Here is a 21,649-nt window from a genome sequence, read left to right on the forward strand (position 1 = left end):
GTTGTTGGCAGCTTTACAAGTTGGACAAGATGTCAGCATTGTTCATTTTCAGAGGCATGGTTTCCAAAAAACAGAGTGGCATCGAAGCATCTCATTCTGTAAGCTCCGGTTCAAAAACAAAACCCCATATCAAACCAGTATCCAAAAAACATTACTATAAGATAATATATATATATGTGTGTGATCATCAAAAAGAGAGCAACTTCCATAATTCCAGGCTTGCTTCATACAACGTAAAAAATAATCATAAAAGTAAAACACATCGCTCTACTCCTTTTGTGAGCCTGCAGACTCGCTCGGGTCAACAGCCTTTTCGTGAACTTGCTCCTGAACCTGTTCGTGGTGCACTTCGACCACCTCATCAAACGCCTCGGGAATCACGACGCCCTCCTCCTGTCCGTACCGCGTGTCTGTTGTGTACAGAGAAATGGCAACCATGGTGAGACACAAGCCCACAATCATCATGCCAAAGTAAGCGCCCGCCTCTCGGATAAACTGCACGCTGTGGGTGTCGATTCCAAACGCCGTGGCGGTGCCGAATGCCTGGAAGCCCTTGAAATAACCGCTGTAGCGTGCCAAAACGTGCGGCTCGTTGGAAAAGGTGCTGTAGGTCCAGTGGTGGAAGTTCTGGAAGATGGGGTAGCAGGCTCCAAAGAAGATGTAGATGACAAAGGGTCCGGCAAACTTTGATGTCTCGGTCCAGTCCACCGCTCGGGGCGTCAGGGTGCGGTCGATGTCGTTGACGGAGAGGAACGAAACCATGGCGATCCAGGTTCCTCCAATGATGACGGCGACAAAGGCTCCGGCAACATAGGCTCGTTGACGACGTGAGCCAAACATCTTGGCATCGCAGATCCATGCAATGGCGAGGGCTCCCAGAACTTGGAAGATCCAGTAGCAAAACTATCATTGACGTTAGCATTGACAGGGGATATAATAGAGAGAAAGCTGCACTCACGTTGGCAAGGGATCGTGTCCTGGCATTAAAGTACCACGCATTGAATGCTCCCGTCAGTGACAGGTACATCTCGCTGCTGTAAATGGACAGTGTGATGAGCGCCATCTTGGGCTCCAGCAGAGTCATGCCAAGTGCCTTGAGCTCCTGATACCATGGAAGCGGTGTAAACGACGCAATGGGGCGGCCGTCATTGCGTCGGATCTTTGACGGGTCCAGGAGCAAGCCAGCAATCAGGAGACCAGCGCATTCGAGGCAGATGAAGACGGTGTAGACGGATGAGGGCACTCCGGAGACGGAGGTGTTGTTGACGGTGACTCCCAGAACGATGGCTGTGAGGAGCATTTCCCGTCAGCATTCAAGTATCTGGAAAAGGCTACATGGAATAGAACATACCAGCTCCAACAATCGAGCCCGATGCATTGAGAACCCACGACGTCGCAATGTATTTTCCCTTTTCGGCCTCGGTAGGATAGCATGTGGTGATGTAACCTATGGATCAGGGGCATCACGTTAGTATTACCAAACCTACACCCACAAAGCCTTGATGGATGAACATACCTTGAGTAGACCAGAGAAGACCCGCGGAGAGACCCAGCCAAGTACCGCCAAACAGAACAAACCAGCTGCCTTGGCCCTTGTCAATCCACCTATGCGTATCCCAGAATTAGCCTTCACACGCTCAATCTTCAACTCAGGATCCAGGCATCAGACGGAACTAGACATACCATAGAGATCCTGCGTACATTGGATACCCCGTGGCACCAATCATCAGTGCCCATCGCGGTCCAATCTTGTTGATGATGCTGCCGCCCAGAATACCCGACGCGCCGAACAAGCAGTAGAGAATGACGTTTGCCTGGTTGACGATGCCAATCAGCTGCGGCTGCTTGCCTCCTGCGCCGAGACCCGTGATGGCGAGATATGTGCCCGGATTGCAGAAGAGGACGAAACCCATGATGATGGTCTGGACGAATGGCCTACGAGACGGAGAGAGAGTCAGTGGAATGAAGAGACGGGCGCTGAGGGGATATCGATTCAAACGCACGAGTTGTATCGCCATGTGGACAGCCGCTGGTGTTGCGGCTGCGCCTCTGCAACGGCAACCTCATCCTTTGCACCGTCCATGGTTGGTTGGAATGGACTGGACAGAGCAAATGCAGAGACAGGTTCAAGCTCCGATGGTGTTGATGCCGAAATCAACCAGCCCTATCCGAGCAGTGAAGAGATAGGGAGATAAGAAAAGGGAAGACGAGGCAATGGAGAGCAAACTCCAAATCCAGCGGGCCGCCCGTATGATAAATGATTCTCTTGACAGCTCTCCAACGCCTGCTCTTTCCAATAGGCACTTCGTATTATGCCCGCCACTCTTCCAAGAACGCAAACCTCAGCGCAAAGCACCCAGGCAAGTAGCTACACCACAAAAGATGGGACAAAAAGAAACCAGTCAGTTTTCGCCAATGGCGGCCGCGGGTTGATGCAAACTCACCCTCCCTGTCTGGTTCTTCTTCTCCATCTTCTGCCCTCCCAGAAGGAAAAAAAAATAGCGTTAAACTCTTCTTGGGAGGGTCAAGCGTATCTTTATCCCTGAAAGGGGGCAATAGCAAGAAGAAGAAGACGCGGACACGAACAGGGGGCTGCCTTGCCTTGTCTCTTCTGCTCTCGCTGCCGGCTTGTGACTCCAACTGACAGGGCATAAAAACGTGCTAAAATTGCGCTGGCGAGCTGTAGGGTCTTGGTTCTGTGGGCGGCGGGGAATTACCGATTCGTCCAGTGGACCGACATGGATGTGATGGTGGTTTGGTTTCTGCACGTTGGTTGCTGTTGGTTGCTGGCTCTTGGGGAGCTTCGGCATGTCAAAATCGATTGAATTGCCGGCAAGTCAGGTGGACGATAAGACGCAAGTCACAATTGAGGCTCCTGCTCACCGGGGACTCGGTAAACTTGCTTGCTGATGCATCACCAGCTTTTTCTCGCTCATCGTCGAGGCTCATCTCCACCAGACCAGCCTCTGCCTTTTGCCGCAGAGAAGCCGGCCCCAAGCTGCATAGAACAATGGCCTGGCTGCAGGTACTGGAGATTTGAATGCGACGCTGCGTGCAAGCCAAAGTATCGGTGACAACGCACAGTCCAGCTGCCCGGGGTCTCCAAAAGGGTGATTTCTTACAAGTACGGATACAAGCACGATATTCCTAGCCCAGGCCCACGGGGCGTTTTCCAGGATTTATGCTTGCCGAGCCTAGGTCCGGGTCGTCTATAGTCTGCTGGAGACCAATGCGAGAGTCCTGAACAGGCAAAAGCACAGACTCAGCTGGGACGTTGCACGGCTGAAGATGGAAAAGCAACAGTAGCCCTCGTTTATTTTGTTGTTTGTCTCTTGTCTCTGGCTGCTCTACCGCTTCACCGTCTCTTTAATTAATATGCCTGCGACTTCGCTTGACGGCCTACGTGTACAGCTCGTATGATGGCTGGCAACGACGCATCATCAGCAGCAGCAGGCATCGCATGTTGGATCCTCGCTGAAGCCCTCAAGCCCTGTCCAAAAATGCCACAAACCGCTGCCCGCTCCTTCAGCCCGCCCGGCGTCCGAGTCAGGGCGTGGACAGCTGAGCCTGGAGCTGAGCATCAAGCAAGGCCCAGCCGTCACTTATCACATCTTGAGCTGTCAAATGGCATGTCAGCGTCTGCTCTAGCAACAGACAAACTTTAATAAATGCAGCAACCATCTCTTCGGATGACGGCCAAGAAGCCCTCGCTAAGCACGAGTTTCCCCTCGTGTCGGCTAACTTCTCTAATCGCGGCCGTCCCATGACCATCTTTCCTACGAGTACGGCCCGAGCACGATTTTGTAATCTCGTCGACTGTAAGCGAACGTCGCCCATCCAAATGCCTCGCTAATCTGAAATTGTCATTGCCGATGTCATGGCATCTCTGAGTAGAAAAAATCGGCGAAACAACCAAACGGCATCTTATTTGCCTCTATCCTTGAGACAAATTCTCGCTCATGGCTAAACTGCACTTTGTCTGCTTGCTTCAATAGGCGTGGCTGCTCCGAGACGGAGTGTTTGCACAACTCTCGACGCTGCTGAGCTCTCACCACCATCGGCGTAGTTCCACTTATCAAGGTCTATTTTCGCCGTCTTGTTGGTCCTTCGTAGTGGATTCATGTCCAACACAAGACCCATTAAAGGACTCAGCGTCGTGCATAAACGTGCGATGCGCTGCTCGCCCAATAACAAAAGTTTGCTGTCCCCATCCTCTTGGTTCCCCAGGCCTTGATAGACTGCTCTCCTATAGCATAGTCAATATCTTGGGTAGAAAAGTGTTTGTGAAGAAACCCTATTTATCGCCTTTGACGACTCGTGACTTCAAACACAGGTCTCCAACGTAGCCAGTAACGCTGTCGGGGAACTGGTTGCCTGAGTCGGAAAGATTACAAGACGACCTTGTACGAGCGCGACATGTCAACAATTTGGTTGTTCAACGGGGGCCGCTTTGGCTAGCTGATCGGCACAACTCTAGGTAGCCTATCAGTTTTCCTGCGTTAAATTGCTCGAATACATTCCACTCACATTACCCATGGCTGCCTTGGAGGTTTTATAAACGGCCGTGTAGATTTGGGTTCAGATGGCAACATCAGCGACAAGACGACTAGAAAGCTAAGGACTACCCTGAGAAAGAGCTTGATTGTACCGAGATCGACATGTACCAATGAGGTATAGGAGTCAGAACTCTTTCGACTAGAGCCCTGAAGCCGTTGGAGAAAGAGGGAAGCCGTAAAGCCCACGGCCTTTTGAGGTGGGTAAAAGATGATATCACTCAGTTAATGTTCTGCTCAAGTTGTCAGAGGACTCAAGCAAACGACGAGGCCTCTTGGGCTGCACAGTCGCTGCGAAACGACAGTAACTTCTTATATCTGGCTTCTCCAACAAGAACAAGGCTTTACTCAGCGTGACTAGACATCAAAAACACATAAAGTCTTCTATTGTCCATGGAGAAATGAAGCTGCTTTGCACGAATGAGTCACAATGGGTGCCGGCAACGTGCGCAGCTCAGGAACATGAACCCACTTCATGCGGTTACGTGAGCACGTCAATTCCAGTCCAGTAAGCATTTCTTTCTAAGCAGATGTTGCTGCACCCCGAGGGACTATCGGCTTCACTCTATCTGCCGCAAACAAGCTACCATGTGATGTGCAAGCCAAGTGTGTATTATATATGAAGCACTCTTGCACATCCAGATCTCATCGCCCCAAGGATCTAAAAGTAAATAGGTTCCACTGAAATGTTGTTCAAAACAAAAGGAGAAAAGAAAGATTTACCCGGGACAGTCACGCTCACGACTCGTAGAGTTGGGTAAACGAACTTGCCAGAGACGGCATGGTTGTAGCAAGTATGCCACACCGGAGGGCCTTGCTTCATCACATCCACGCGATATTGCATGCGCCGCAGCCGATATTCAGCATCAAAGTCAAATTTCTGGACTTTTGTGTGTGTTGGGTATCCGTCAGGGTGCACAACTTCCAACGTTGTCCATTTCTCGCCATTCTCAAGCGTCGATCCATCTACCTCGCTGGTCTGGATGTCCGATGATTGAAGATGGAATGGAAAGTTGAAATAGTTCCAAAACGCATAGCCGATGAAATAGATGAGATTGTGGGCATCCCATTTCGACTCATACGTATGTGAGTCGAATGCGGCCCTCGGATTCTCTCGAACGTCCAACGGATCTGGAGAACCAATCTTGGCAACTTCAGTGCGCTCGGGTGACCAAGATCCGTAATAGGGTCCAAATTTCGCAATGGTGACTTTTTGCGTTTTTGTATCGACTATTATCTTGACGTCATGAGGCCCGGGATGCCCTTTGTTGGCCAGCGCCGGCCCCGAGAACTCAAACTCTACAGCGAGAAACAGAACCGAATCCCAGTATTCTCGACCACCATGAGCGTCAATAACGCTTTGCAGAAGATCGGAGCTAAAAAGCAGTTAGTATACAGACACCAGATAGAACAGCGTGGTAGAAATACCTATTGGAAGACATTGCGTGGAAGAGTTCGAAATGGAAGCGATTGCTGCTGCGCCACGAGCTACATCTGGGCTTCACGCAGCTAAATAGTTGATTCATTTTCTGGACTGGGAAATTGCTTCAGGCTAATTGGCATAGTGTTTGAACAGATTAATCATCTTCGAAGATAATGTGCAAAAGATTCCATGTTCATATATATTGACAGCATTTCGTATTACTGAACCTGAAACTTGAATATATGGACAATGGGGCTACGGAGAGGAAAGATCAGTAAACAGTCGATATAATAGACAGACCGAGGCAGAAGAGTAGTTTGACATCACTATCGAAACAAATAGTCATTGGGGCCGGAGGAGATACTTGAATGGGCGTCTGGTATAGGATACGCGGGATAGATTGTCGGGGGGAATTACTCATCGCGCAACATGCCTAGCTTGGGGATTGCTATTCAACCAGGGTTAGTTTACCTAAATTGGAATGCATTTCAAATCACCTTGATGTAAAAGATTGGTCGATTGGAAAGTTGGCCGACGATTGAAAGTGCTAGTATTGATGTATTCGCTTCTTGTGCCGCCCTCTCTGTCACAATAGCCCGGTATATAAACGAGCGGAATCTCCTCCTCGTTTCCTACGAGATCCCGATAAGCAGCTCAAGATTAGAAGAATCGCTTGGTCAAACTCTCCTCAGCAATTAATCAAGTCTTCATCTTCCTCTCTCCATCTTTACCATGTCGACTGATCGAGGTCTCGAGATTTCAGCTGCCTTCCCTTATGAGAAGAAGAAGGTGCGCGTTTTAGGAAACCAAATGGCCTATGTCGACGTGGGCACCACTTCAGAATCCACTGTCGTCTTCTTGCATGGCAACCCAACATCCTCCTATCTTTGGCGCAACGTCTTTCCTCATGTAGCGAAGAAGAGCCGCTGTATCATACCGGATCTTATCGGCTTTGGAGACTCCGACAAGGTTCCTGAGCTGGAATACAGAGTCCGCGACCACCAGCGCTATATCGATGCTTTTCTCGATGCCGTTTTGCCAACAGAGCGCATTACTCTCATCATCCACGACTGGGGCTCTGCTCTCGGCTTTGACTGGGCCAGCCGCCACGAAGATCGCGTCGCAGGCATCGCATTTATGGAGTGGATTCCAGCCCTTGGTGGTGGCTGGGACGCTCGTCCCCCTCAATTCAGAGCGACCTTTGAACCCCTCCGCACACCTGAGCTCGGTCGAAAGATGATCGTCGAGGATAATTTCTTTGTCGAAACTGTTCTGCCTAGGGGTGTCTTTCGAGCCTTGACGGAAGAGGAAATGACCGAGTATCGTCGACCATTTCTGATTCCTGCAGACCGTGAGCCCACTTGGAGGTTCCCCAACGAGATCCCAATTGATGGACATCCAGAAGAAGTGTGGGACAAGGCTCAAAAGTACATGAAATGGCTTGAGGGATCAGACTTGCCAAAGCTGTTCTTCTGGGTGAAGCCCGGAGCCATCATCAGGGAGGAGCACTTCAAGACGTTGAGCGAGAAGATAAAGAATGTCAAAACTGTCTATCTTGGGCCTGGAAGCCATTATGTGCAAGAAGATTATCCCCATAGCATTGGACAAGAAGTTTCGGAGTGGATGGCAGAACTGAAGCTTTGATGTTAGCAGAGGCTTGAACAGAAATTACATGTAGATGCCGTGGTAGAGGTTGAATAACATTTGCAGCAGTTGTTTACAGAGGGCTGACCGCCTAATTTACTGCCGCCATGTGCAATGACCTCAACTTTCCAAAGTCCGGCAACTCCAAATAGATTCATCGCCAATGCAATTACAGATTCAATCGCAGATTATTTGAAACGGTAATAATGTCGCAAATCTTCTCTACAATCGCTCGCTCGCTTCTGACATTGAATTCTTAGAGAGATATTCAAGGTCAGGCTGTGCATCGAAGCCAGCATTAGAGAAACCCATCGAGAGCCACTCGCCCAGAGGAATATGCTCAGCTTATATTGCACAACAAACTTCGAAGACGAGGATAGACGTTCTGACATCTCTCTTGCATAGAGAGCCAATTGGTCATCGGAGAACAAGCGCCGCAATAGCCCAAAGAGCATAGCGGCGCTCTACGTGTGAGGTTCAGTTAATCTCAAGTCAATGTTGCTCTTTTTGCTTACCGGCATATAGGGTCCTTCGCTATAAATTAGCGACAGCCGCTCGGAGCTCCGATCTGATCGAAAATCGCGACTCCACTGGCATCGAGACCATAAGACGGGGCCGGAACCGACAATCCTACGGCAGAGAAATCTGGCCGAATCCGGACCCAAATAATCAGAAAGAATAGACAGAGCGGGAATGGGCTCCAACGACGATTGCCGACTACACGAATCTGCTCGCAGATTTTGAGACCTGCAGGCAAAGAAATTGGTTGCTCCTGTCCTACCAAGATACGAAATTCCCGACTTCGGGGTTCGGATTTGGATAGCGACGCATCCCACTCAGAAGCTCTGATGTCAACAGCTCACATGCGCCTATATTTGCAAGCTCCTTCTGTCTCACACAGTTTGTTTTCTGCGCGGATATCCTCCAGAGAGCAACTTTAATCTTACAACTCCCAATACATTGCCCTAGACAACTAGAAATCAATCTATTTATATCCATCAACAGTCTCTTGTCCAACATGTCAGCCTGGGACCCATCACGCCTCTCTTCATCTGCGCTCGCATATATACGCCAGCACCCCATTCTCTTTACATCTGCTGTTGCTATCATTCCCCTGGCAGCTCTAGTCATGCCTTCATATCGCGGTTACATCGACCTTGGCCCCGGCGGCCTCCCGCATAATGCTTTTGGCTGGCTTCTTCAAGAAACTCTACGTCCACTTAGTCTGAGCAGCACTATCGATATCGGCATCTTTCAAAAGCCTGGAGTTTCCGCTCCTTACGAACCACATGGCGACACACGATTTCTCCAAGAGCCGCTTGCGCAACGTCGAGGCAATCGGCCAACCATCCCCAACTACGTAGCCCCTCAAAGGCAGACTACCGAAACAGGCGATGCCACTCTTGTCACACGAATGAACAACCATTTGAAAGAATTGTCCAGCCGCCACCCGGAGAAGCTCGCTGTGAAGGCATCTGGCTTGGAGGCCAAAGAAAATCCTGCGTTATTCTTGATTAGCAGCCCACTGCCAAAATACCTGGAGAAAAGTACAAAGGGTGAAATCGTTCACGTACATGGAGAAGCAAGTTCTCACATGGTTCTCAGCCTAACTGATGCGAAGGAGGCAATGGCAAAGGGATGGGCCGAGTTGCATCCGCTAAGTGGCGTGATGGGACGCATTCCATTGCCATATGTCATGATTTATGCGCCGCGAGATGACGAGGAGTTTGGCCAATGGGCAAGATTTGTCGACGCTGCTGTAGCATTTACTTCTGCGGGTCAGCAATAGTGGAAGAATGCAACACTCCTGGAGTTGAATGCATAGGAATGCATCACATACGACCTGTCACATGTGGACTTTACAATTAGCCGATATCACAATAAAGCTGCTGGAAGATGGTTATACAGTTCTAATTATCTGATAAATATTGCATCAGGCTATGCCGAGGTCAATGCCTGAATGTGATACACTAATGCAATTGTTCCTTTGGCCATCGCCAATTCCTCTCTTCTCTGTTCACGAAGACGCACCGCAGTTCTCTGGATCCACGCACAGTTGCAAGACAATATTCGCGGCGGTATTTATCTCATAGCATCCCACAGTTGTTATAATATCGTTGATCGGACCGCACTGATCTTGACCGTTTGCTGCAGGACTGCGCACAATCAACTGGTTCCCGTTTTCGAACAATGACGCAGGAGGAGACAACCACAGGCGGTACGTCCCATCAGGCTGCTCTCCGCCTTCTACTTTATCCAATGGAACGATGGGACAGTTGTTTGGGCCAAGGCTGCCTTCAAATGGACCGAGAGCTATGTCTTGAGAAAAAGAACAGTCGGGCCCCAAATAGACGGCGACTTGTTCCAGGCCTTTAACTATCGTCATTATTGAGGCAAGGACACACAGAAGGGTTTTTAGGTTTGCCATTTTGTGCCGTACAGCAGCTGCGAATGCATTTGCTAAAGAGATGGATGCGAAAAAGCGGTGGATAGAAGCGATGTATTGAAGTTGTCAAAGTCGGAATGGAGGTTGTCCGCTTCTTGAACTGGCAGAAAGTCAGTTTATGTATTTGCATCAGATTTGATCTAGAGTGTTGCTTCTTAATTGCGCTGCATTTATTGCTCATAGTTACTGGTTTTAGATATCTGCAATTGCCTATTACGGAAGCTGGTAATCCTTCAATGCCAATTAGTGAATCCTACCACTTTACATTTTGTGTCTGAGCCTCCTCGTTGAGTTATCATCTCCTTGCTCGTCTATACAGGTCGTACAGAGATCCCGACCAAGGGTTGTTACCTTGGCATACAGGGCAGTCAGGTTATGCCACCATCGCTCAATTCGGTGCAGTGTGCGCGGAATCCAATCCGTTTGCTGTGACCAATCAGATTAGACTCTGCCATGCTTTTGACAGGAGGTAGATTTGTGCTTCAATTATTGTGTAGCTAGACGCAATAAAGATACCAACAAGTATATATCAAGTAAGTGCCTTCATTTCTCTGCTTGTTGATTTATACCACCCATCGTACTTGCTAGGTACTACGTAATGTCCAGTGTTTTGCTGGATGGTAAATTGATGCCAGTATGTTTACTCGAATGAATAGAACCACTTTAAAGGTGTAAGAGTTATATTCCTAAACGAATGAAGTATACCTAGGCTTTTTTAATATATTGCATGTAAATTCCTCGCAAAAGACTGTGCATTGAACTATTCCTTCTTGATGAATTCGTGTTCCTTCTTCACCTTGATCTTCCCATCAATTGACTCTTTGGTTAGCTAACCCCGCGTTTGAGTGTTCCGCTTGATAGAGAGTCAACGCCAGACTCCCAAGAGAAAGCCATTAGACATCGACGTCTTGGCTCTTATGCAGGTAGGTACCTAGACTGTTGAACGCATTAGCGAAAAGCTTTATGCAGCAATTCATTCCGTACCTTTCTTTTCATATTGAGACAAGTGCGCTGGGAAATCGGCAACGTCGACGTTCTTCTTGACCAGATCAATGAGTTGAGCGCTGACACTTGCAGGAACATCATGATAAATATTGTACGAGCGGCCTTGGTATTTGAGCTCGTCAGGATCCACGGAGCTTTTGCAGGCAGATAGTGACTCCGTAGATTCATCTGCTGCCGGAAGAACGTTCCAACCTCCGCCACTGATAGTATCGACATCGTTGACAACGCAAGACAGACAGGCGTTGTTTTCTGCAAAGGCAGAATCGCAAGAAACGCCGCATCTATTGTTTCCCGATTGGGAAAAAGCAATGGCAACTTCGCCAGCCGTTGGGTCAGTGTTGAGCCCGGCGACTTGCAATGTGGGAAAGTCCGTAAAAGCAGTGTTGGTACAGCAGATGCCAAGGTCAATGTCATTGCAAACAAGAACAGTTTCATCATCAGGACAATCATGGTCATCATCGACAATGAATATGATGACATTAACAGCCAAAGCTGCAGTAGTGAAAAGTAAAAGATTGTTAAGGAACAACATGGTTGCGGTTATCTTTGAGTGAGTTAAAAGTGTATGAGTTGTGAGGATGAGTATAGAGCGTTCAGGATGTTTTGAATGGAGTGATGCAGCCTATATATATTGCAAAATTCTCCCTTTCAAAGCAAACAAAAATTGTAAAGAGATTGCTTCTCAAGTGTTCATGTCATTTGGTAGGTAATTACAAGACTTGATTTACTTGATTAGGTAGCTTGTAAGAACAGAAACTGCACAGTTTAGTTAGGTTACTATTTCAAGCTAGTTTTATATACTTGTTTATGAGATATGAGGAGGATAGCATCCCATTAACTCATAGTTTTTATCTTGCGGGCGCAGAAATCACTCGATTTCATCAGATACTCCCCGAGGATATCCCCGATGACACCCATTGATACTTGGCAATCGGAAGCAAAAAGTTTTGGCTTAGTTATGTACCTACTGCGCTCATTATTGTGGTTGTTCATGAACTTGTAACACATATTAACAACAAATAAGAGTATTATTGATATTATAATTGAGTTTATAAAAGAAACTCATGAAAGGTATTTGATACCAAGAATACATTTTATTATATAGAAGCCTCCTAGTGGTACTCGGGTTATAATATATCACCGTGTGTAGCACACTATATAAGAGTAAATAAAAGTATTTCCTGATAGAACTTCTTCCTTTGGGCAGTGGTTCAAAAGTAAATAAGCTTATACTAAAGAGGTTTAGGTCAAATAAGTAGGGCTACATATTGCGAAACACAGTACAGCGGAAACAAGCCGGAGTTATAAAATATGAAGATGTTTGACTTGTGTCCTCGGACCATCGGGTAATAACAATATTACCTACCTATCTCATACTCGAGGGGCCGTCGGGGGGTTGTCTAGTAGGCATAAGAGAGAGGTGGGAGTATAGCAGGCCACCTACTACATGATCAACCCACCGAGTAAGCCCTTATGTACGCAGTTAATTTTTTGCTCCTCTGTTTAATAATCTCGGTCACATTTTTACCATTCTCGTCTTTTTTTTCAATACCCTTTCAGGTCTAATGATATTGCCGAAAAGTATATTACATTATTTTACACAACCGTTATATTTTTAAGTCACCTATGTTACATCAGCTATTACACACGCATACTACATGCATCAGCCCACCAATTGGACAGGAAATCGGATTTACGCTTTAATCCTACGGCATTTGCGCTTTGTCTACCCTGTTCTCCGAGCGCTGGCCTTGTTCCTAGAGAATCAAGACACTATCGATACCTTCCTTGGACGAGGAGATTCAGAGGACAGAATTCATGAAAAATAGCTTCTATATTGTTAACTGACTGCTCGAGAATTTCTCTGATTCTAAACAATATGTCTCAAAAGTGAAATATATAAACGCAACATTTTATACCAGGTCAACATAAATAAATCAGAATCGCGGGGGTTAGTACAAGCACAGTCTCATATATCCGATAACATGAATCACCTGAGAATAAATATATGAGTTATTTGTTGAAGTGAAAAAACATGACTTGTAACTTACAGCAATATGCCAACGGCTATACGGACGCAAGAGATACGCGGGCGTTAATAGAATCTAGTGGCAGCACATAGCATGCAGCCGGACGAATAGAAGAGAAGCATGTCCAAGTTGAGTGAACTGCTATTTATTACTTTCAATTTATAATACTTTGTAATTTAATCATGTCTCCTGATCAAAATCCAGTTGGTTAGAACTTGGAGTTTTGATGGGATAAGGGAAAGTCTGCTTCACTACGTAGGTAGGTATTTATACACCTGCATTGACCCGACTTCATTTGTTGACCTTTTGCTATACTCCAGTGTCATAAACAGTCAATGAACTTCCATTCACTTACACAAACCGCCGAGAATTCTGAATCAAGAAAATCCCTTTTAAATCTAATATGCCGTCCAATACTCGTGCTTTTGCTTGGAGCTCATTGCTTTCTGTAGCCCTTGCTCAAACAGCAACTCTCCAGTTTTTCAATGAAGATACTGTCTGTGCATCGGGGCTCTTTGCTGAATGCATGAATCTCCCTCCCGGTGAATGCTGCTTCATAGGAAGCCTCGCTACCTGCGCGAATTGGCAAGCAGACAATGGTGCGGACGGTATCGCGAGTTGGTTTTTGGCCAATAATGAAAACCAATGCGGCATCATTATTGTATCGGCGGCCAACAATGTATGTGTTTGCCCAGATGGCGATCCTATTATATCCGCCGGCAACTGGGCTGTGGTAGAGGGGGCGATTGATGAGAATGAAGACTGTAACCCGGTTGGCCCTGACGTGTTTGGGTGGAAGGAGGAGAATGGAGCAACATGGCGGTTGCATCAGAAGGACAATACTGCCGTCTTTGACCAAGTTGCCGAGGCTATCGCCAACAACTCTACCGACCAACACATTGGTGACTTGATCAAGGAGCATGGAGTGAAGAACTGAGGGCCATTGCCCAACATTTGCAACTCAGGGCCAGATAGAGTTGTAATATCTTTGAGCTATATTCTTACCTTTTGATGAGTTTCGATAAATACTACAAATTGAAGATTTCCTACTGTGTTTGCTGATGATTCAACATCATCCTTATACATCTTGCGAACAACTTTCTCGTCCTCGCCATTCCTCCTGCTGCAGTGAGTAATAGCAGCAAATACAGTAAAGTGGATTCCATACTATTGAATTAGTCCTCTTATAAGATGAATACAGAAGAAACTCACCTATTACATCTCACCTCATGCTTGAGACTATCAACCATTTGAAAATAGCTCTTTCTCTCCCTTTTTACAACGCATAGACAGCTGTATACCACCTTGGCTGTCGGTTCAGGCTATACTCTTAGCGCCATGTTGATCCTAGGCAGTCGTCTAGCTGCTAAAAAATAGCTTACAGCAGGTGGGGCGCTGTATCTGCACCTGTACGGCTTATCGATTGCCTGGTGGGGGACGACGGATGACTGAACCTCAAAAATTATTTCCAGCCTCATCCGAACCAACCTCTGGGTCATCCGCAAGCTCAATCGCAAACCTACGGCCGCCTCTTCCGCCTGTTTCCGGAGTCGTCAGCATCGAATCGAGATCATGTCTTCATGATATAAACAGCGCAAACCGAAATTCTCCCCGCAGAGGAATCCCAGCCTGAAGAAGCGACAGCATGGCGCACGCCGCGTTTGTGAGCTCCACCAAGGAGCAGCTCACTGATAATCTCCCCAAGCGCTTCAAGGGGATCAAGTTTGGCATCCAGTGGGTTTGCTTTTCTCGGGTGACAACGTTTGTCGTATCTCTAACAGCGGCTCTTGTGCAGGTCCAACCAAGACATCGTCAACCAAGGAGTGCTGGAGGTTTCCCAGCGCATGCTCTACGACATCGACAACAACCGATCCCCCCTCACCAATGGAGCTCTTGATCTGCGAATGGTGAGTGCATGGCTTGGCTATAATCTTGGGCTGTTAATATTGTATTGCACAGCAATATCACATCGGTTGCGACGGCCTACTGACCCTTGTTCTAGGGAACGTCGAGCAAGTCGGGCAAATGCGGTACCTGTCAAGAGCCTCTCAAGTTCTGTATCGGTCACTTTGGCCACGTTCGACTAGCACTTCCTGCTTTCCACATCGGCTACCTGCGATTCATCCAGACAATCCTCCAAAACGTCTGCAAAACCTGCGCCAGAGTACTCCTCACCGAAGAAGAGCGACGAAGTTTCCTCCACGACCTGCGCCGACCTGGATTGGATAACATCCGCCGAACCGCAGTCTACAAAAGGATCAACGAGCAGTGCAGGAAATGTAGGACATGCCCGTATTGCGGCGAGATCAACGGCCAGATTCGAAAGGTCGGAGTCCTCAAGCTCACCCACGATAAGTTCTCGGCATACAAGAAGTCGACGTCCCAGAAGAAGATGCCTCCGGAGAGCAAGATTGCGTTCGATGCCTCGTTTGACGAAGCCAAGAAGTTGAACCCGGATCTGGACAAGCATCTTGTGAGGGCCATGGAGGATCTGAATCCTCTCTGGGTGCTCAACCACTTCAAGATGATTGGCCCCACAGACTGCGAGCTGCTTGGACTGGATCCAACAGAGGGCCGTCCCGAGATGTTCATCTGGCAGTTTGTCCCTGCTCCTCCTGTTTGCATCAGACCGTCGGTTGCACAAGAAGGAGCCAGTACAGAAGACGACCTTACCGCAAAGCTGGCCGAGATTGTCTATATAAGCGGATTGATTCGAACGGCGCTGAACAAGGGAAAGCCCATGCAGACCATCATGGAACAGTGGGAGTACATGCAGCTACAGATTGCCATGTATGTCAACAGTGATGTCCCTGGACTTAATCAGCCAGGCTTCGGAAAGAGCATCAGAGGCTTCTGCCAGCGTCTCAAGGGCAAACAGGGACGATTCCGAGGAAACCTGTCTGGAAAGCGAGTCGACTTTTCAGGCCGAACAGTCATTTCGCCAGATCCAAACTTGGCTATCAATCAAGTCGCCGTTCCACAGCTTGTCGCCAAGAACTTGACATTCCCTGAGCGAGTCCAGAGCCACAACTTGGAAAAGCTGAGACAGTGCATCTTGAACGGACCAAAAGTGCACCCAGGCGCAAACCACGTTATCAAAGACAACGGAAACTGGAAACAGGACCTACAGTTTGGTGACAAGGCCCTTGTTGCGCGAGACCTTCGGATAGGCGATGTTGTCGAACGGCATCTTGAGGATGGAGACATTGTTCTCTTCAATCGACAGCCTTCTCTGCACAAGCTCAGTATCATGAGCCATTTTGCAAAGATTAGACCCTGGAGAACATTCCGTCTGAACGAGTGTGTGTGTGGCCCCTATAACGCCGATTTTGACGGTGACGAGATGAACCTACACGTTCCGCAATCTGAAGAGGCTCGTGCCGAGGCCATGACTCTCATGGGTGTCAAACACAACCTGGCTACTCCCAAGAACGGAGAACCCATCATTGCTGCTACGCAGGACTTTATCACCGCTTCATATCTGCTCAGTAGCAAGGATAGGTTTTATAACAGAAAGGCTTTTACCTACATCTGCACGCATATGATGGACGGTGTGGTCAACATTGATCTCCCCCCGCCGTCGATTATCAAACCGGAAGCGCTCTGGACAGGAAAGCAGATTTTCAACGTGCTTATGCGTCCGAACAAGGAATCACCAGTCCTTGTAAACTTGGATGCACGATGCAGAGAATACTCGGCCAGGCCTGGACAATGCCCGGATATGGATCCCAACGATGCTTGGCTGGTCATCCGAAACTCAGAAGTCATGTGTGGTCGCATGGACAAGTCCATTATTGGATCTGGCAAGAAGAACTCGGTGTTTTACATTATCCTCAGAGATTTTGGTCCCGACCACGCCGTTGCTGCCATGAACAGGCTGACCAAGCTTTGCGCCAGAGCACTAGGAAACCAAGGCTTTTCGCTTGGCGTGGGCGATGTCTTCCCCATCACAGAGTTGACAAGATCCAGAGATAGGCTTGTCCAAGATGCTTACGACAAGAGTGACGCACTTATCGAGACTTTCAAGGCGGGAAAGCTTGAAAAGGCCCCCGGATGTGACATGGAACAGACTTTGGAGATTTCCATTTCTGGTATTCTCAGCAAGGTTCGACAGCAGGCCGGTCAGCAGTGTGTGGACACGCTGAGCCGTAACAATGCTCCTCTGATCATGGCCAACTCTGGTTCCAAGGGTCTGCACATCAACGTCGCCCAGATGGTTGCCTGTGTCGGACAGCAGATTATTGGCGGTCAGCGTGTGCCTGATGGTTTCCAGGACCGCAGTTTGCCCCATTTCCACAAGAATGCCCGTCAGCCGGCGTCAAAGGGTTTCGTACGAAACAGCTTCTACTCGGGTCTGTTCCCAACCGAGTTCTTCTTCCACGCCATATCAGGTCGAGAAGGTCTGATTGATACCGCCGTCAAGACTGCTGAGACGGGCTACATGTCCAGACGATTGATGAAGTCTCTGGAGGATCTTTCCACTCAGTACGACAACACTGTCAGGACGTCGGCAGGAGGCATTGTGCAATTTCAATTTGGTGCCGACAAGTTGGATCCCGTCGACATGGAGGGTTCCGCGGTGCCTGTGGCGTTTGACCGCACGTGGACTCACTCAGAGAGCACCACCTGGGATAACAACGAAAGATCTTTGCTTCCGCGCGAAGTGCTTGCAGTATGCAGTAGCATGCTAGAGAAGGAAAAGCAGCGTTACCAGAGGCACCGCTTGGTAGACAATGCACTACTCAACTATTCTGATCCCACTGATGAAAACATTGACGAGCACGAAAGCGCTCGAGGTTTCATCGAGACCATCTACTCTTATGTCTCTGATCGAGCACAGAAGATATCCAAAGCTCGTGCACTCGTCGGATTGGATCCTGACCCAACCCAAGAGGATGTCATCGCCGATGCTTCAGCGGACCTCAAGGTGCAGCTCGCCCGAGTTGAGCGGGTGACCAAGGTATCTCTGACAACGCTCCAAAGATTCGTCAAGGAGTGCTTGGAGAGATATCACAAGGCCCACGTCGAGCCAGGCCATGCCGTAGGTGCTGTCGGAGCGCAGTCCATTGGTGAGCCGGGTACGCAGATGACGCTCAAGACTTTCCATTTTGCCGGTGTCGCCGGTATGAGTATCACTCAGGGTGTGCCGCGTATCAAGGAAATCATCAACGCGTCCAAGAACATTAGTACTCCAGTCATTACATGCCCACTGCTAAACGACAAGCAAATCGAGGCCGCGCGCATAGTCAAGGGGCGAATCGAAAAGACTTTTGTGATTGATGTACTAAAGGCAATTGAGGATGAATGGGTTACTGATCGTGGAACCGTCATTCTGTACATTGACATGGAGGCGCTGCAAAGCATGCACCTTGGCATTGGCGTTGTTGATATTGCAGAGGCCATCTTGAGATTCAAGAAGCTCAAGATTCAGCCATCCGATATATCAATCGGCCCCAACTACATCAAGATCTTTGTACTCAATAGCTGGGTGGATCCCGACGCGGCCAAGAAGAGGCAGCGCAGTGGCGCCTCTCTTACCATGACCGAGGAGACTTCCGACTTCCTCTTGCGGGTCAACCACCTCCGCCGTACACTCCCCAAGATCCCCATCTCGGGATACAACGAAGCTACAAGAGCCATCATCCAGACCTCGGAGCAGAGCGAGCACATGGTGCTGGTGGAAGGATACGGACTGCGCGCTTGCATGACTACCGAAGGTGTCATTGGCACAAAGGCAAGCTCCAACTCCGTCATGGAGGCCCGTGATGTTTTGGGTATCGAGGCTGCCCGAACCACCATTGTCGTCGAAATCTCCGCCGTCATGGCAGGCATGGACATTGATCCCCGTCATATCCAGCTGCTGGCCGACGTCATGACATTCAAGGGTGAAGTCCTCGGCATCACGCGTTTCGGTCTGTCCAAGATGCGAGAGAGCGTCCTGCAGCTGGCGTCCTTTGAAAAGACGCCCGACCATCTGTTCGACGCGGCTGCCAAGATGAAGACTGATCGCATCGAGGGTGTTTCCGAGTGTATCATCATGGGACAGACGATGAGCGTCGGCACGGGCTCGTTCCAGGTCGTGAGGAGACTGAATATCCAGGACTGGGAGGTTGCGCCGAAGAAGACGCTGTTTGAGGATGCGTGGGCGGAGAATTTAAAGGCGAAGAAGGAGCTGCGAAGGCTCAAGGTATAGTTAGCTTAGGCTGGAAATGAATTGAGGTTGAGAGAAGAGTGTGCTGCTTATGGGCTTTTTTTTTTCAATATCGGGCTCAAAGGGCTTTGAAAGACGATGAAATATGGGCTACATTTAACTAGTTTTGACTTGATCAAATTTTGTATATATATATAAGCAAGTTGCATGCCATATCTAGGATATTCTGGCAAGCAGGAAAATATAAAAGCCATAATATAGTCTGGAATCAGTTAAGCCCAATGGAAAGTTTACATGTTCACTTTGATCTGTATAGACTTGTTGCACCATTAGAAGAGCAAAGGTCTACTATTAGCACTCTGACATATAAAATGTGTAAAGAGGGCACGTAATTGGATTCCATCTCAAGCGACAGTATTTGCAGCAAATTATAGGTATTCATTTGAATTATACTTGTTTTAAACCATTGTCATATGACCATTCTGGCATTTAGTATTGTGTTTCCCCCCTTTAAGCTCCTAAAAACGCCAGTCTCCCTCAGACGAATCTTGGGCCTTCTCCCTGAAATTAGAAAAAGCATATGTATAGAAAACCCACTCTCAAAGTAGTCCACAAAGCAATGCAGTCGACTACTTTTGAGAGGATATCATGATGAGTGTAATGCGTGGTACAGGTTGGAAAAAAAGTCAATAGGCTCTCTAAGCCGCCTTCTTCTTCTTCTGCGTCATTCTCCTGAAAGCTTCCATTCCTCCAGCACCGAGAGGTCGGTGGTCTTGGCTCTTGCTGCCATCAAATGTGCTCACAGGAGCAATTGTATAGCTTGCGGGAAGGTTGACCATGCGAGCCTGGTTGCCACCACGGACAGGGGCAAGGAATCGTTCACGCTCAGCTTCTGCAGCAGACTGTGCGGGTCGCTCAGAGAGAGTGAACTGAGAGCCTTGTTTGCGGCGTTGAGCCATTTTGGCAGCTCTGCATCATCCATCGTGTTAGCCAACCGTCATATAGAGAGAAGAAACATGTCATGTACTAGTGGAGATGGCAGATACGTACTCATAATCAAACTCGCGAGTCTCGATGTGGCGTTTCTTGTAGTCGTCGGTCCGCTTGAGGATCGGACGGCTCCATTCTCCCAACAGCCTCTCGGCCATTCGCTTGATGCTAGGCTCGGGCTTCTTGCTCCTCGTGTAGAACAGCACCACCTTGCCGATGCCGCTGCTCAGCAGAGTCTCCTTTTCAATATTCAAACGCGTCAGAGCCGTGAAGATGTCTCGCTGAATGTTGTAGGCGGGCAGTGAGCCGTCGTTGAGCGGCTCCAGAAAGAATTTGACGTGCTGCAGGAAGTTGGTATCCGGATCGAGCACCGCATGTTGGACGTTGTTGCGATTCAGGATGCCAGCGACTTCGGGGAGCAGCTTCAGCTTGTGCAGGGCAGGCTGTCCAGATTCACGAGCGCTGTTGTCTGCTTGACAGGCACGCTCCATCTGGACCTTGAGCGCAGCCAGCTGTTCGTCAATCTCGTCTTCGAGATCCTGGTTGGTGATTGTTCATTAGTGTCTCGATCCATCTGCTTCCCAAGGTGCTATAAAAGACGTACAATTTCATCCTTTCTCCGGCGCTTGGGGGCCGTCCCACGGCTCTTCAACGCCGCATCCAGACGGCGGTCGATTTCCCGATTCTGCCGCTGCTCTTCGGTAAGGTTCTCGTCGTTGGCTGCGTCGTCCTGGGGCGATGCCGGCTTGGCTCGGGGGCGCCTCTCGGCCTCTGCTCGCTTCCTCCGTGGCTTCTTCTCCGCCTCGCCGCTGGAGACATCCTGCACGGACGCATCTTCCTCTCGATCCCGTCGCTTCTCGCGGCGAGTCTCCCGCGGCTTCTTGGCTGCCTTTTCTCCTTCGGCTCGCTTGCGCTTGCTGGCCTTTAGCGTACGGGCAATGTCCTCGTCAATCTCGACTGGGCGGTCCTCGATGTTTGCCGTCTCGGGGTCGTAGTCTTCAAACTGATTCTCGTCGATTTCGGACAGGAGGTCGGATTCGCGGTCCGAGTCTGCGTCGGCGACCTCATCCTGGAATTCGTTTTCCTGGCCATCGTCGACCGGCGAACCCTGGTCAGACATGATGGAAGCTGGGATTTGCAGAAGAACGATGGCGCAGCAGCAAGTGAAATGTGTGGAGATGGATCTGGAATTCTGCTAATGGCAATTTCCCTTTTTCGCGGCGGCAGCAACCAAAAGCCAGGCGGAGAGTGACGGTGAGGTGAAACAATCTTCAGATCAGAGAAAAGGTTCATTCCTGCGGTTGCCTTCGAGACGCAGCCACCGCGTTGCTGACATAAGCAGCCGCTGCGAATTTAGTTTGCTGCGGCCTCAGGCACCAACGCCGCTGGTCTTTTTTTCTGGTTTGT

General features: G+C 48.8%; 9 protein-coding genes across 9 annotated transcripts; 5 read left to right on the top strand and 4 right to left on the bottom strand.

The window, feature by feature from the left end:
- Nucleotides 1-103: 103 nt before the first annotated feature.
- Nucleotides 104-2,891, bottom strand: TrAtP1_002257 (uncharacterized protein). The gene is made up of 7 exons (XM_014085150.2): nucleotides 2,445-2,891; nucleotides 2,004-2,368; nucleotides 1,684-1,935; nucleotides 1,517-1,605; nucleotides 1,352-1,447; nucleotides 959-1,287; nucleotides 104-903 (listed from the first exon to the last, which is right to left on the bottom strand). Exons 2-7 carry the CDS (start codon nucleotides 2,081-2,083, stop codon nucleotides 268-270), a joined length of 1,482 nt encoding a protein of 493 aa, XP_013940625.1. The 5' UTR covers nucleotides 2,084-2,368; nucleotides 2,445-2,891; the 3' UTR covers nucleotides 104-267.
- Nucleotides 2,892-5,214: 2,323 nt separating this feature from the next.
- TrAtP1_002258 (uncharacterized protein) lies at nucleotides 5,215-5,995 on the bottom strand (the record flags this gene model as incomplete). The annotated part of the gene is made up of 2 exons (XM_014085504.2): nucleotides 5,215-5,929; nucleotides 5,982-5,995. 2 exons carry the CDS (start codon nucleotides 5,993-5,995, stop codon nucleotides 5,215-5,217), a joined length of 729 nt encoding a protein of 242 aa, XP_013940979.2.
- A 713-nt stretch (nucleotides 5,996-6,708) lies between these two features.
- On the top strand, nucleotides 6,709-7,620 carry TrAtP1_002259 (uncharacterized protein; the record flags this gene model as incomplete). The annotated part of the gene is made up of 1 exon (XM_014086295.2): nucleotides 6,709-7,620. One exon carries the CDS (start codon nucleotides 6,709-6,711, stop codon nucleotides 7,618-7,620), a length of 912 nt encoding a protein of 303 aa, XP_013941770.2.
- A 114-nt stretch (nucleotides 7,621-7,734) lies between these two features.
- TrAtP1_002260 (uncharacterized protein) lies at nucleotides 7,735-8,302 on the top strand (the record flags this gene model as incomplete). Its single annotated transcript, XM_066111380.1, has 4 exons — nucleotides 7,735-7,820; nucleotides 7,881-7,893; nucleotides 8,026-8,090; nucleotides 8,146-8,302. The coding sequence occupies 4 exons, from the start codon at nucleotides 7,735-7,737 to the stop codon at nucleotides 8,300-8,302; spliced, it is 321 nt and encodes a 106-aa protein (XP_065967454.1).
- Nucleotides 8,303-8,638: 336 nt separating this feature from the next.
- TrAtP1_002261 (uncharacterized protein) lies at nucleotides 8,639-9,409 on the top strand (the record flags this gene model as incomplete). Its single annotated transcript, XM_014085503.2, has 1 exon — nucleotides 8,639-9,409. The coding sequence occupies one exon, from the start codon at nucleotides 8,639-8,641 to the stop codon at nucleotides 9,407-9,409; it is 771 nt and encodes a 256-aa protein (XP_013940978.2).
- A 1,550-nt stretch (nucleotides 9,410-10,959) lies between these two features.
- Nucleotides 10,960-11,603, bottom strand: TrAtP1_002262 (uncharacterized protein; the record flags this gene model as incomplete). The annotated part of the gene is made up of 2 exons (XM_066111381.1): nucleotides 10,960-10,997; nucleotides 11,051-11,603. 2 exons carry the CDS (start codon nucleotides 11,601-11,603, stop codon nucleotides 10,960-10,962), a joined length of 591 nt encoding a protein of 196 aa, XP_065967455.1.
- Nucleotides 11,604-13,627: 2,024 nt separating this feature from the next.
- TrAtP1_002263 (uncharacterized protein) lies at nucleotides 13,628-14,038 on the top strand (the record flags this gene model as incomplete). Its single annotated transcript, XM_014085066.2, has 1 exon — nucleotides 13,628-14,038. One exon carries the CDS (start codon nucleotides 13,628-13,630, stop codon nucleotides 14,036-14,038), a length of 411 nt encoding a protein of 136 aa, XP_013940541.2.
- Nucleotides 14,039-14,560: 522 nt separating this feature from the next.
- On the top strand, nucleotides 14,561-19,532 carry TrAtP1_002264 (uncharacterized protein). Its single transcript, XM_014085500.2, has 3 exons — nucleotides 14,561-14,835; nucleotides 14,897-15,008; nucleotides 15,104-19,532. The coding sequence occupies exons 1-3, from the start codon at nucleotides 14,747-14,749 to the stop codon at nucleotides 19,292-19,294; spliced, it is 4,392 nt and encodes a 1,463-aa protein (XP_013940975.1). The 5' UTR covers nucleotides 14,561-14,746; the 3' UTR covers nucleotides 19,295-19,532.
- On the bottom strand, nucleotides 19,531-21,543 carry TrAtP1_002265 (uncharacterized protein). Its single transcript, XM_014085499.2, has 3 exons — nucleotides 20,847-21,543; nucleotides 20,303-20,781; nucleotides 19,531-20,221 (listed from the first exon to the last, which is right to left on the bottom strand). The coding sequence occupies exons 1-3, from the start codon at nucleotides 21,360-21,362 to the stop codon at nucleotides 19,951-19,953; spliced, it is 1,266 nt and encodes a 421-aa protein (XP_013940974.1). The 5' UTR covers nucleotides 21,363-21,543; the 3' UTR covers nucleotides 19,531-19,950.
- Between the last annotated feature and the right edge of the window lie 106 nt (nucleotides 21,544-21,649).

The sequence above is a fragment of the Trichoderma atroviride genome, chromosome 1 (assembly GCF_020647795.1).
Source record: "Trichoderma atroviride chromosome 1, complete sequence".
Lineage (NCBI taxonomy): Eukaryota > Fungi > Ascomycota > Sordariomycetes > Hypocreales > Hypocreaceae > Trichoderma > Trichoderma atroviride.

Coding starts and splice junctions, on each gene's coding strand:
- TrAtP1_002257 (XM_014085150.2), bottom strand. CDS start 2,083: ATGGACGGTGCAAAGGATGAGGTTGCCGTTGCAGAGGCGCAGCCGCAA. Junction 1,936..2,003: donor TCCACATGGCGATACAACTC/GTGCGTTTGAAT, acceptor TCCGTCTCGTAG/GCCATTCGTCCAGACCATCA. Junction 904..958: donor GGACACGATCCCTTGCCAAC/GTGAGTGCAGCT, acceptor CGTCAATGATAG/TTTTGCTACTGGATCTTCCA.
- TrAtP1_002264 (XM_014085500.2), top strand. CDS start 14,747: ATGGCGCACGCCGCGTTTGTGAGCTCCACCAAGGAGCAGCTCACTGAT. Junction 14,836..14,896: donor GGGATCAAGTTTGGCATCCA/GTGGGTTTGCTT, acceptor GCTCTTGTGCAG/GTCCAACCAAGACATCGTCA. Junction 15,009..15,103: donor GAGCTCTTGATCTGCGAATG/GTGAGTGCATGG, acceptor CCCTTGTTCTAG/GGAACGTCGAGCAAGTCGGG.
- TrAtP1_002265 (XM_014085499.2), bottom strand. CDS start 21,362: ATGTCTGACCAGGGTTCGCCGGTCGACGATGGCCAGGAAAACGAATTC. Junction 20,782..20,846: donor GCCGGAGAAAGGATGAAATT/GTACGTCTTTTA, acceptor ATCACCAACCAG/GATCTCGAAGACGAGATTGA. Junction 20,222..20,302: donor ACTCGCGAGTTTGATTATGA/GTACGTATCTGC, acceptor TGGATGATGCAG/AGCTGCCAAAATGGCTCAAC.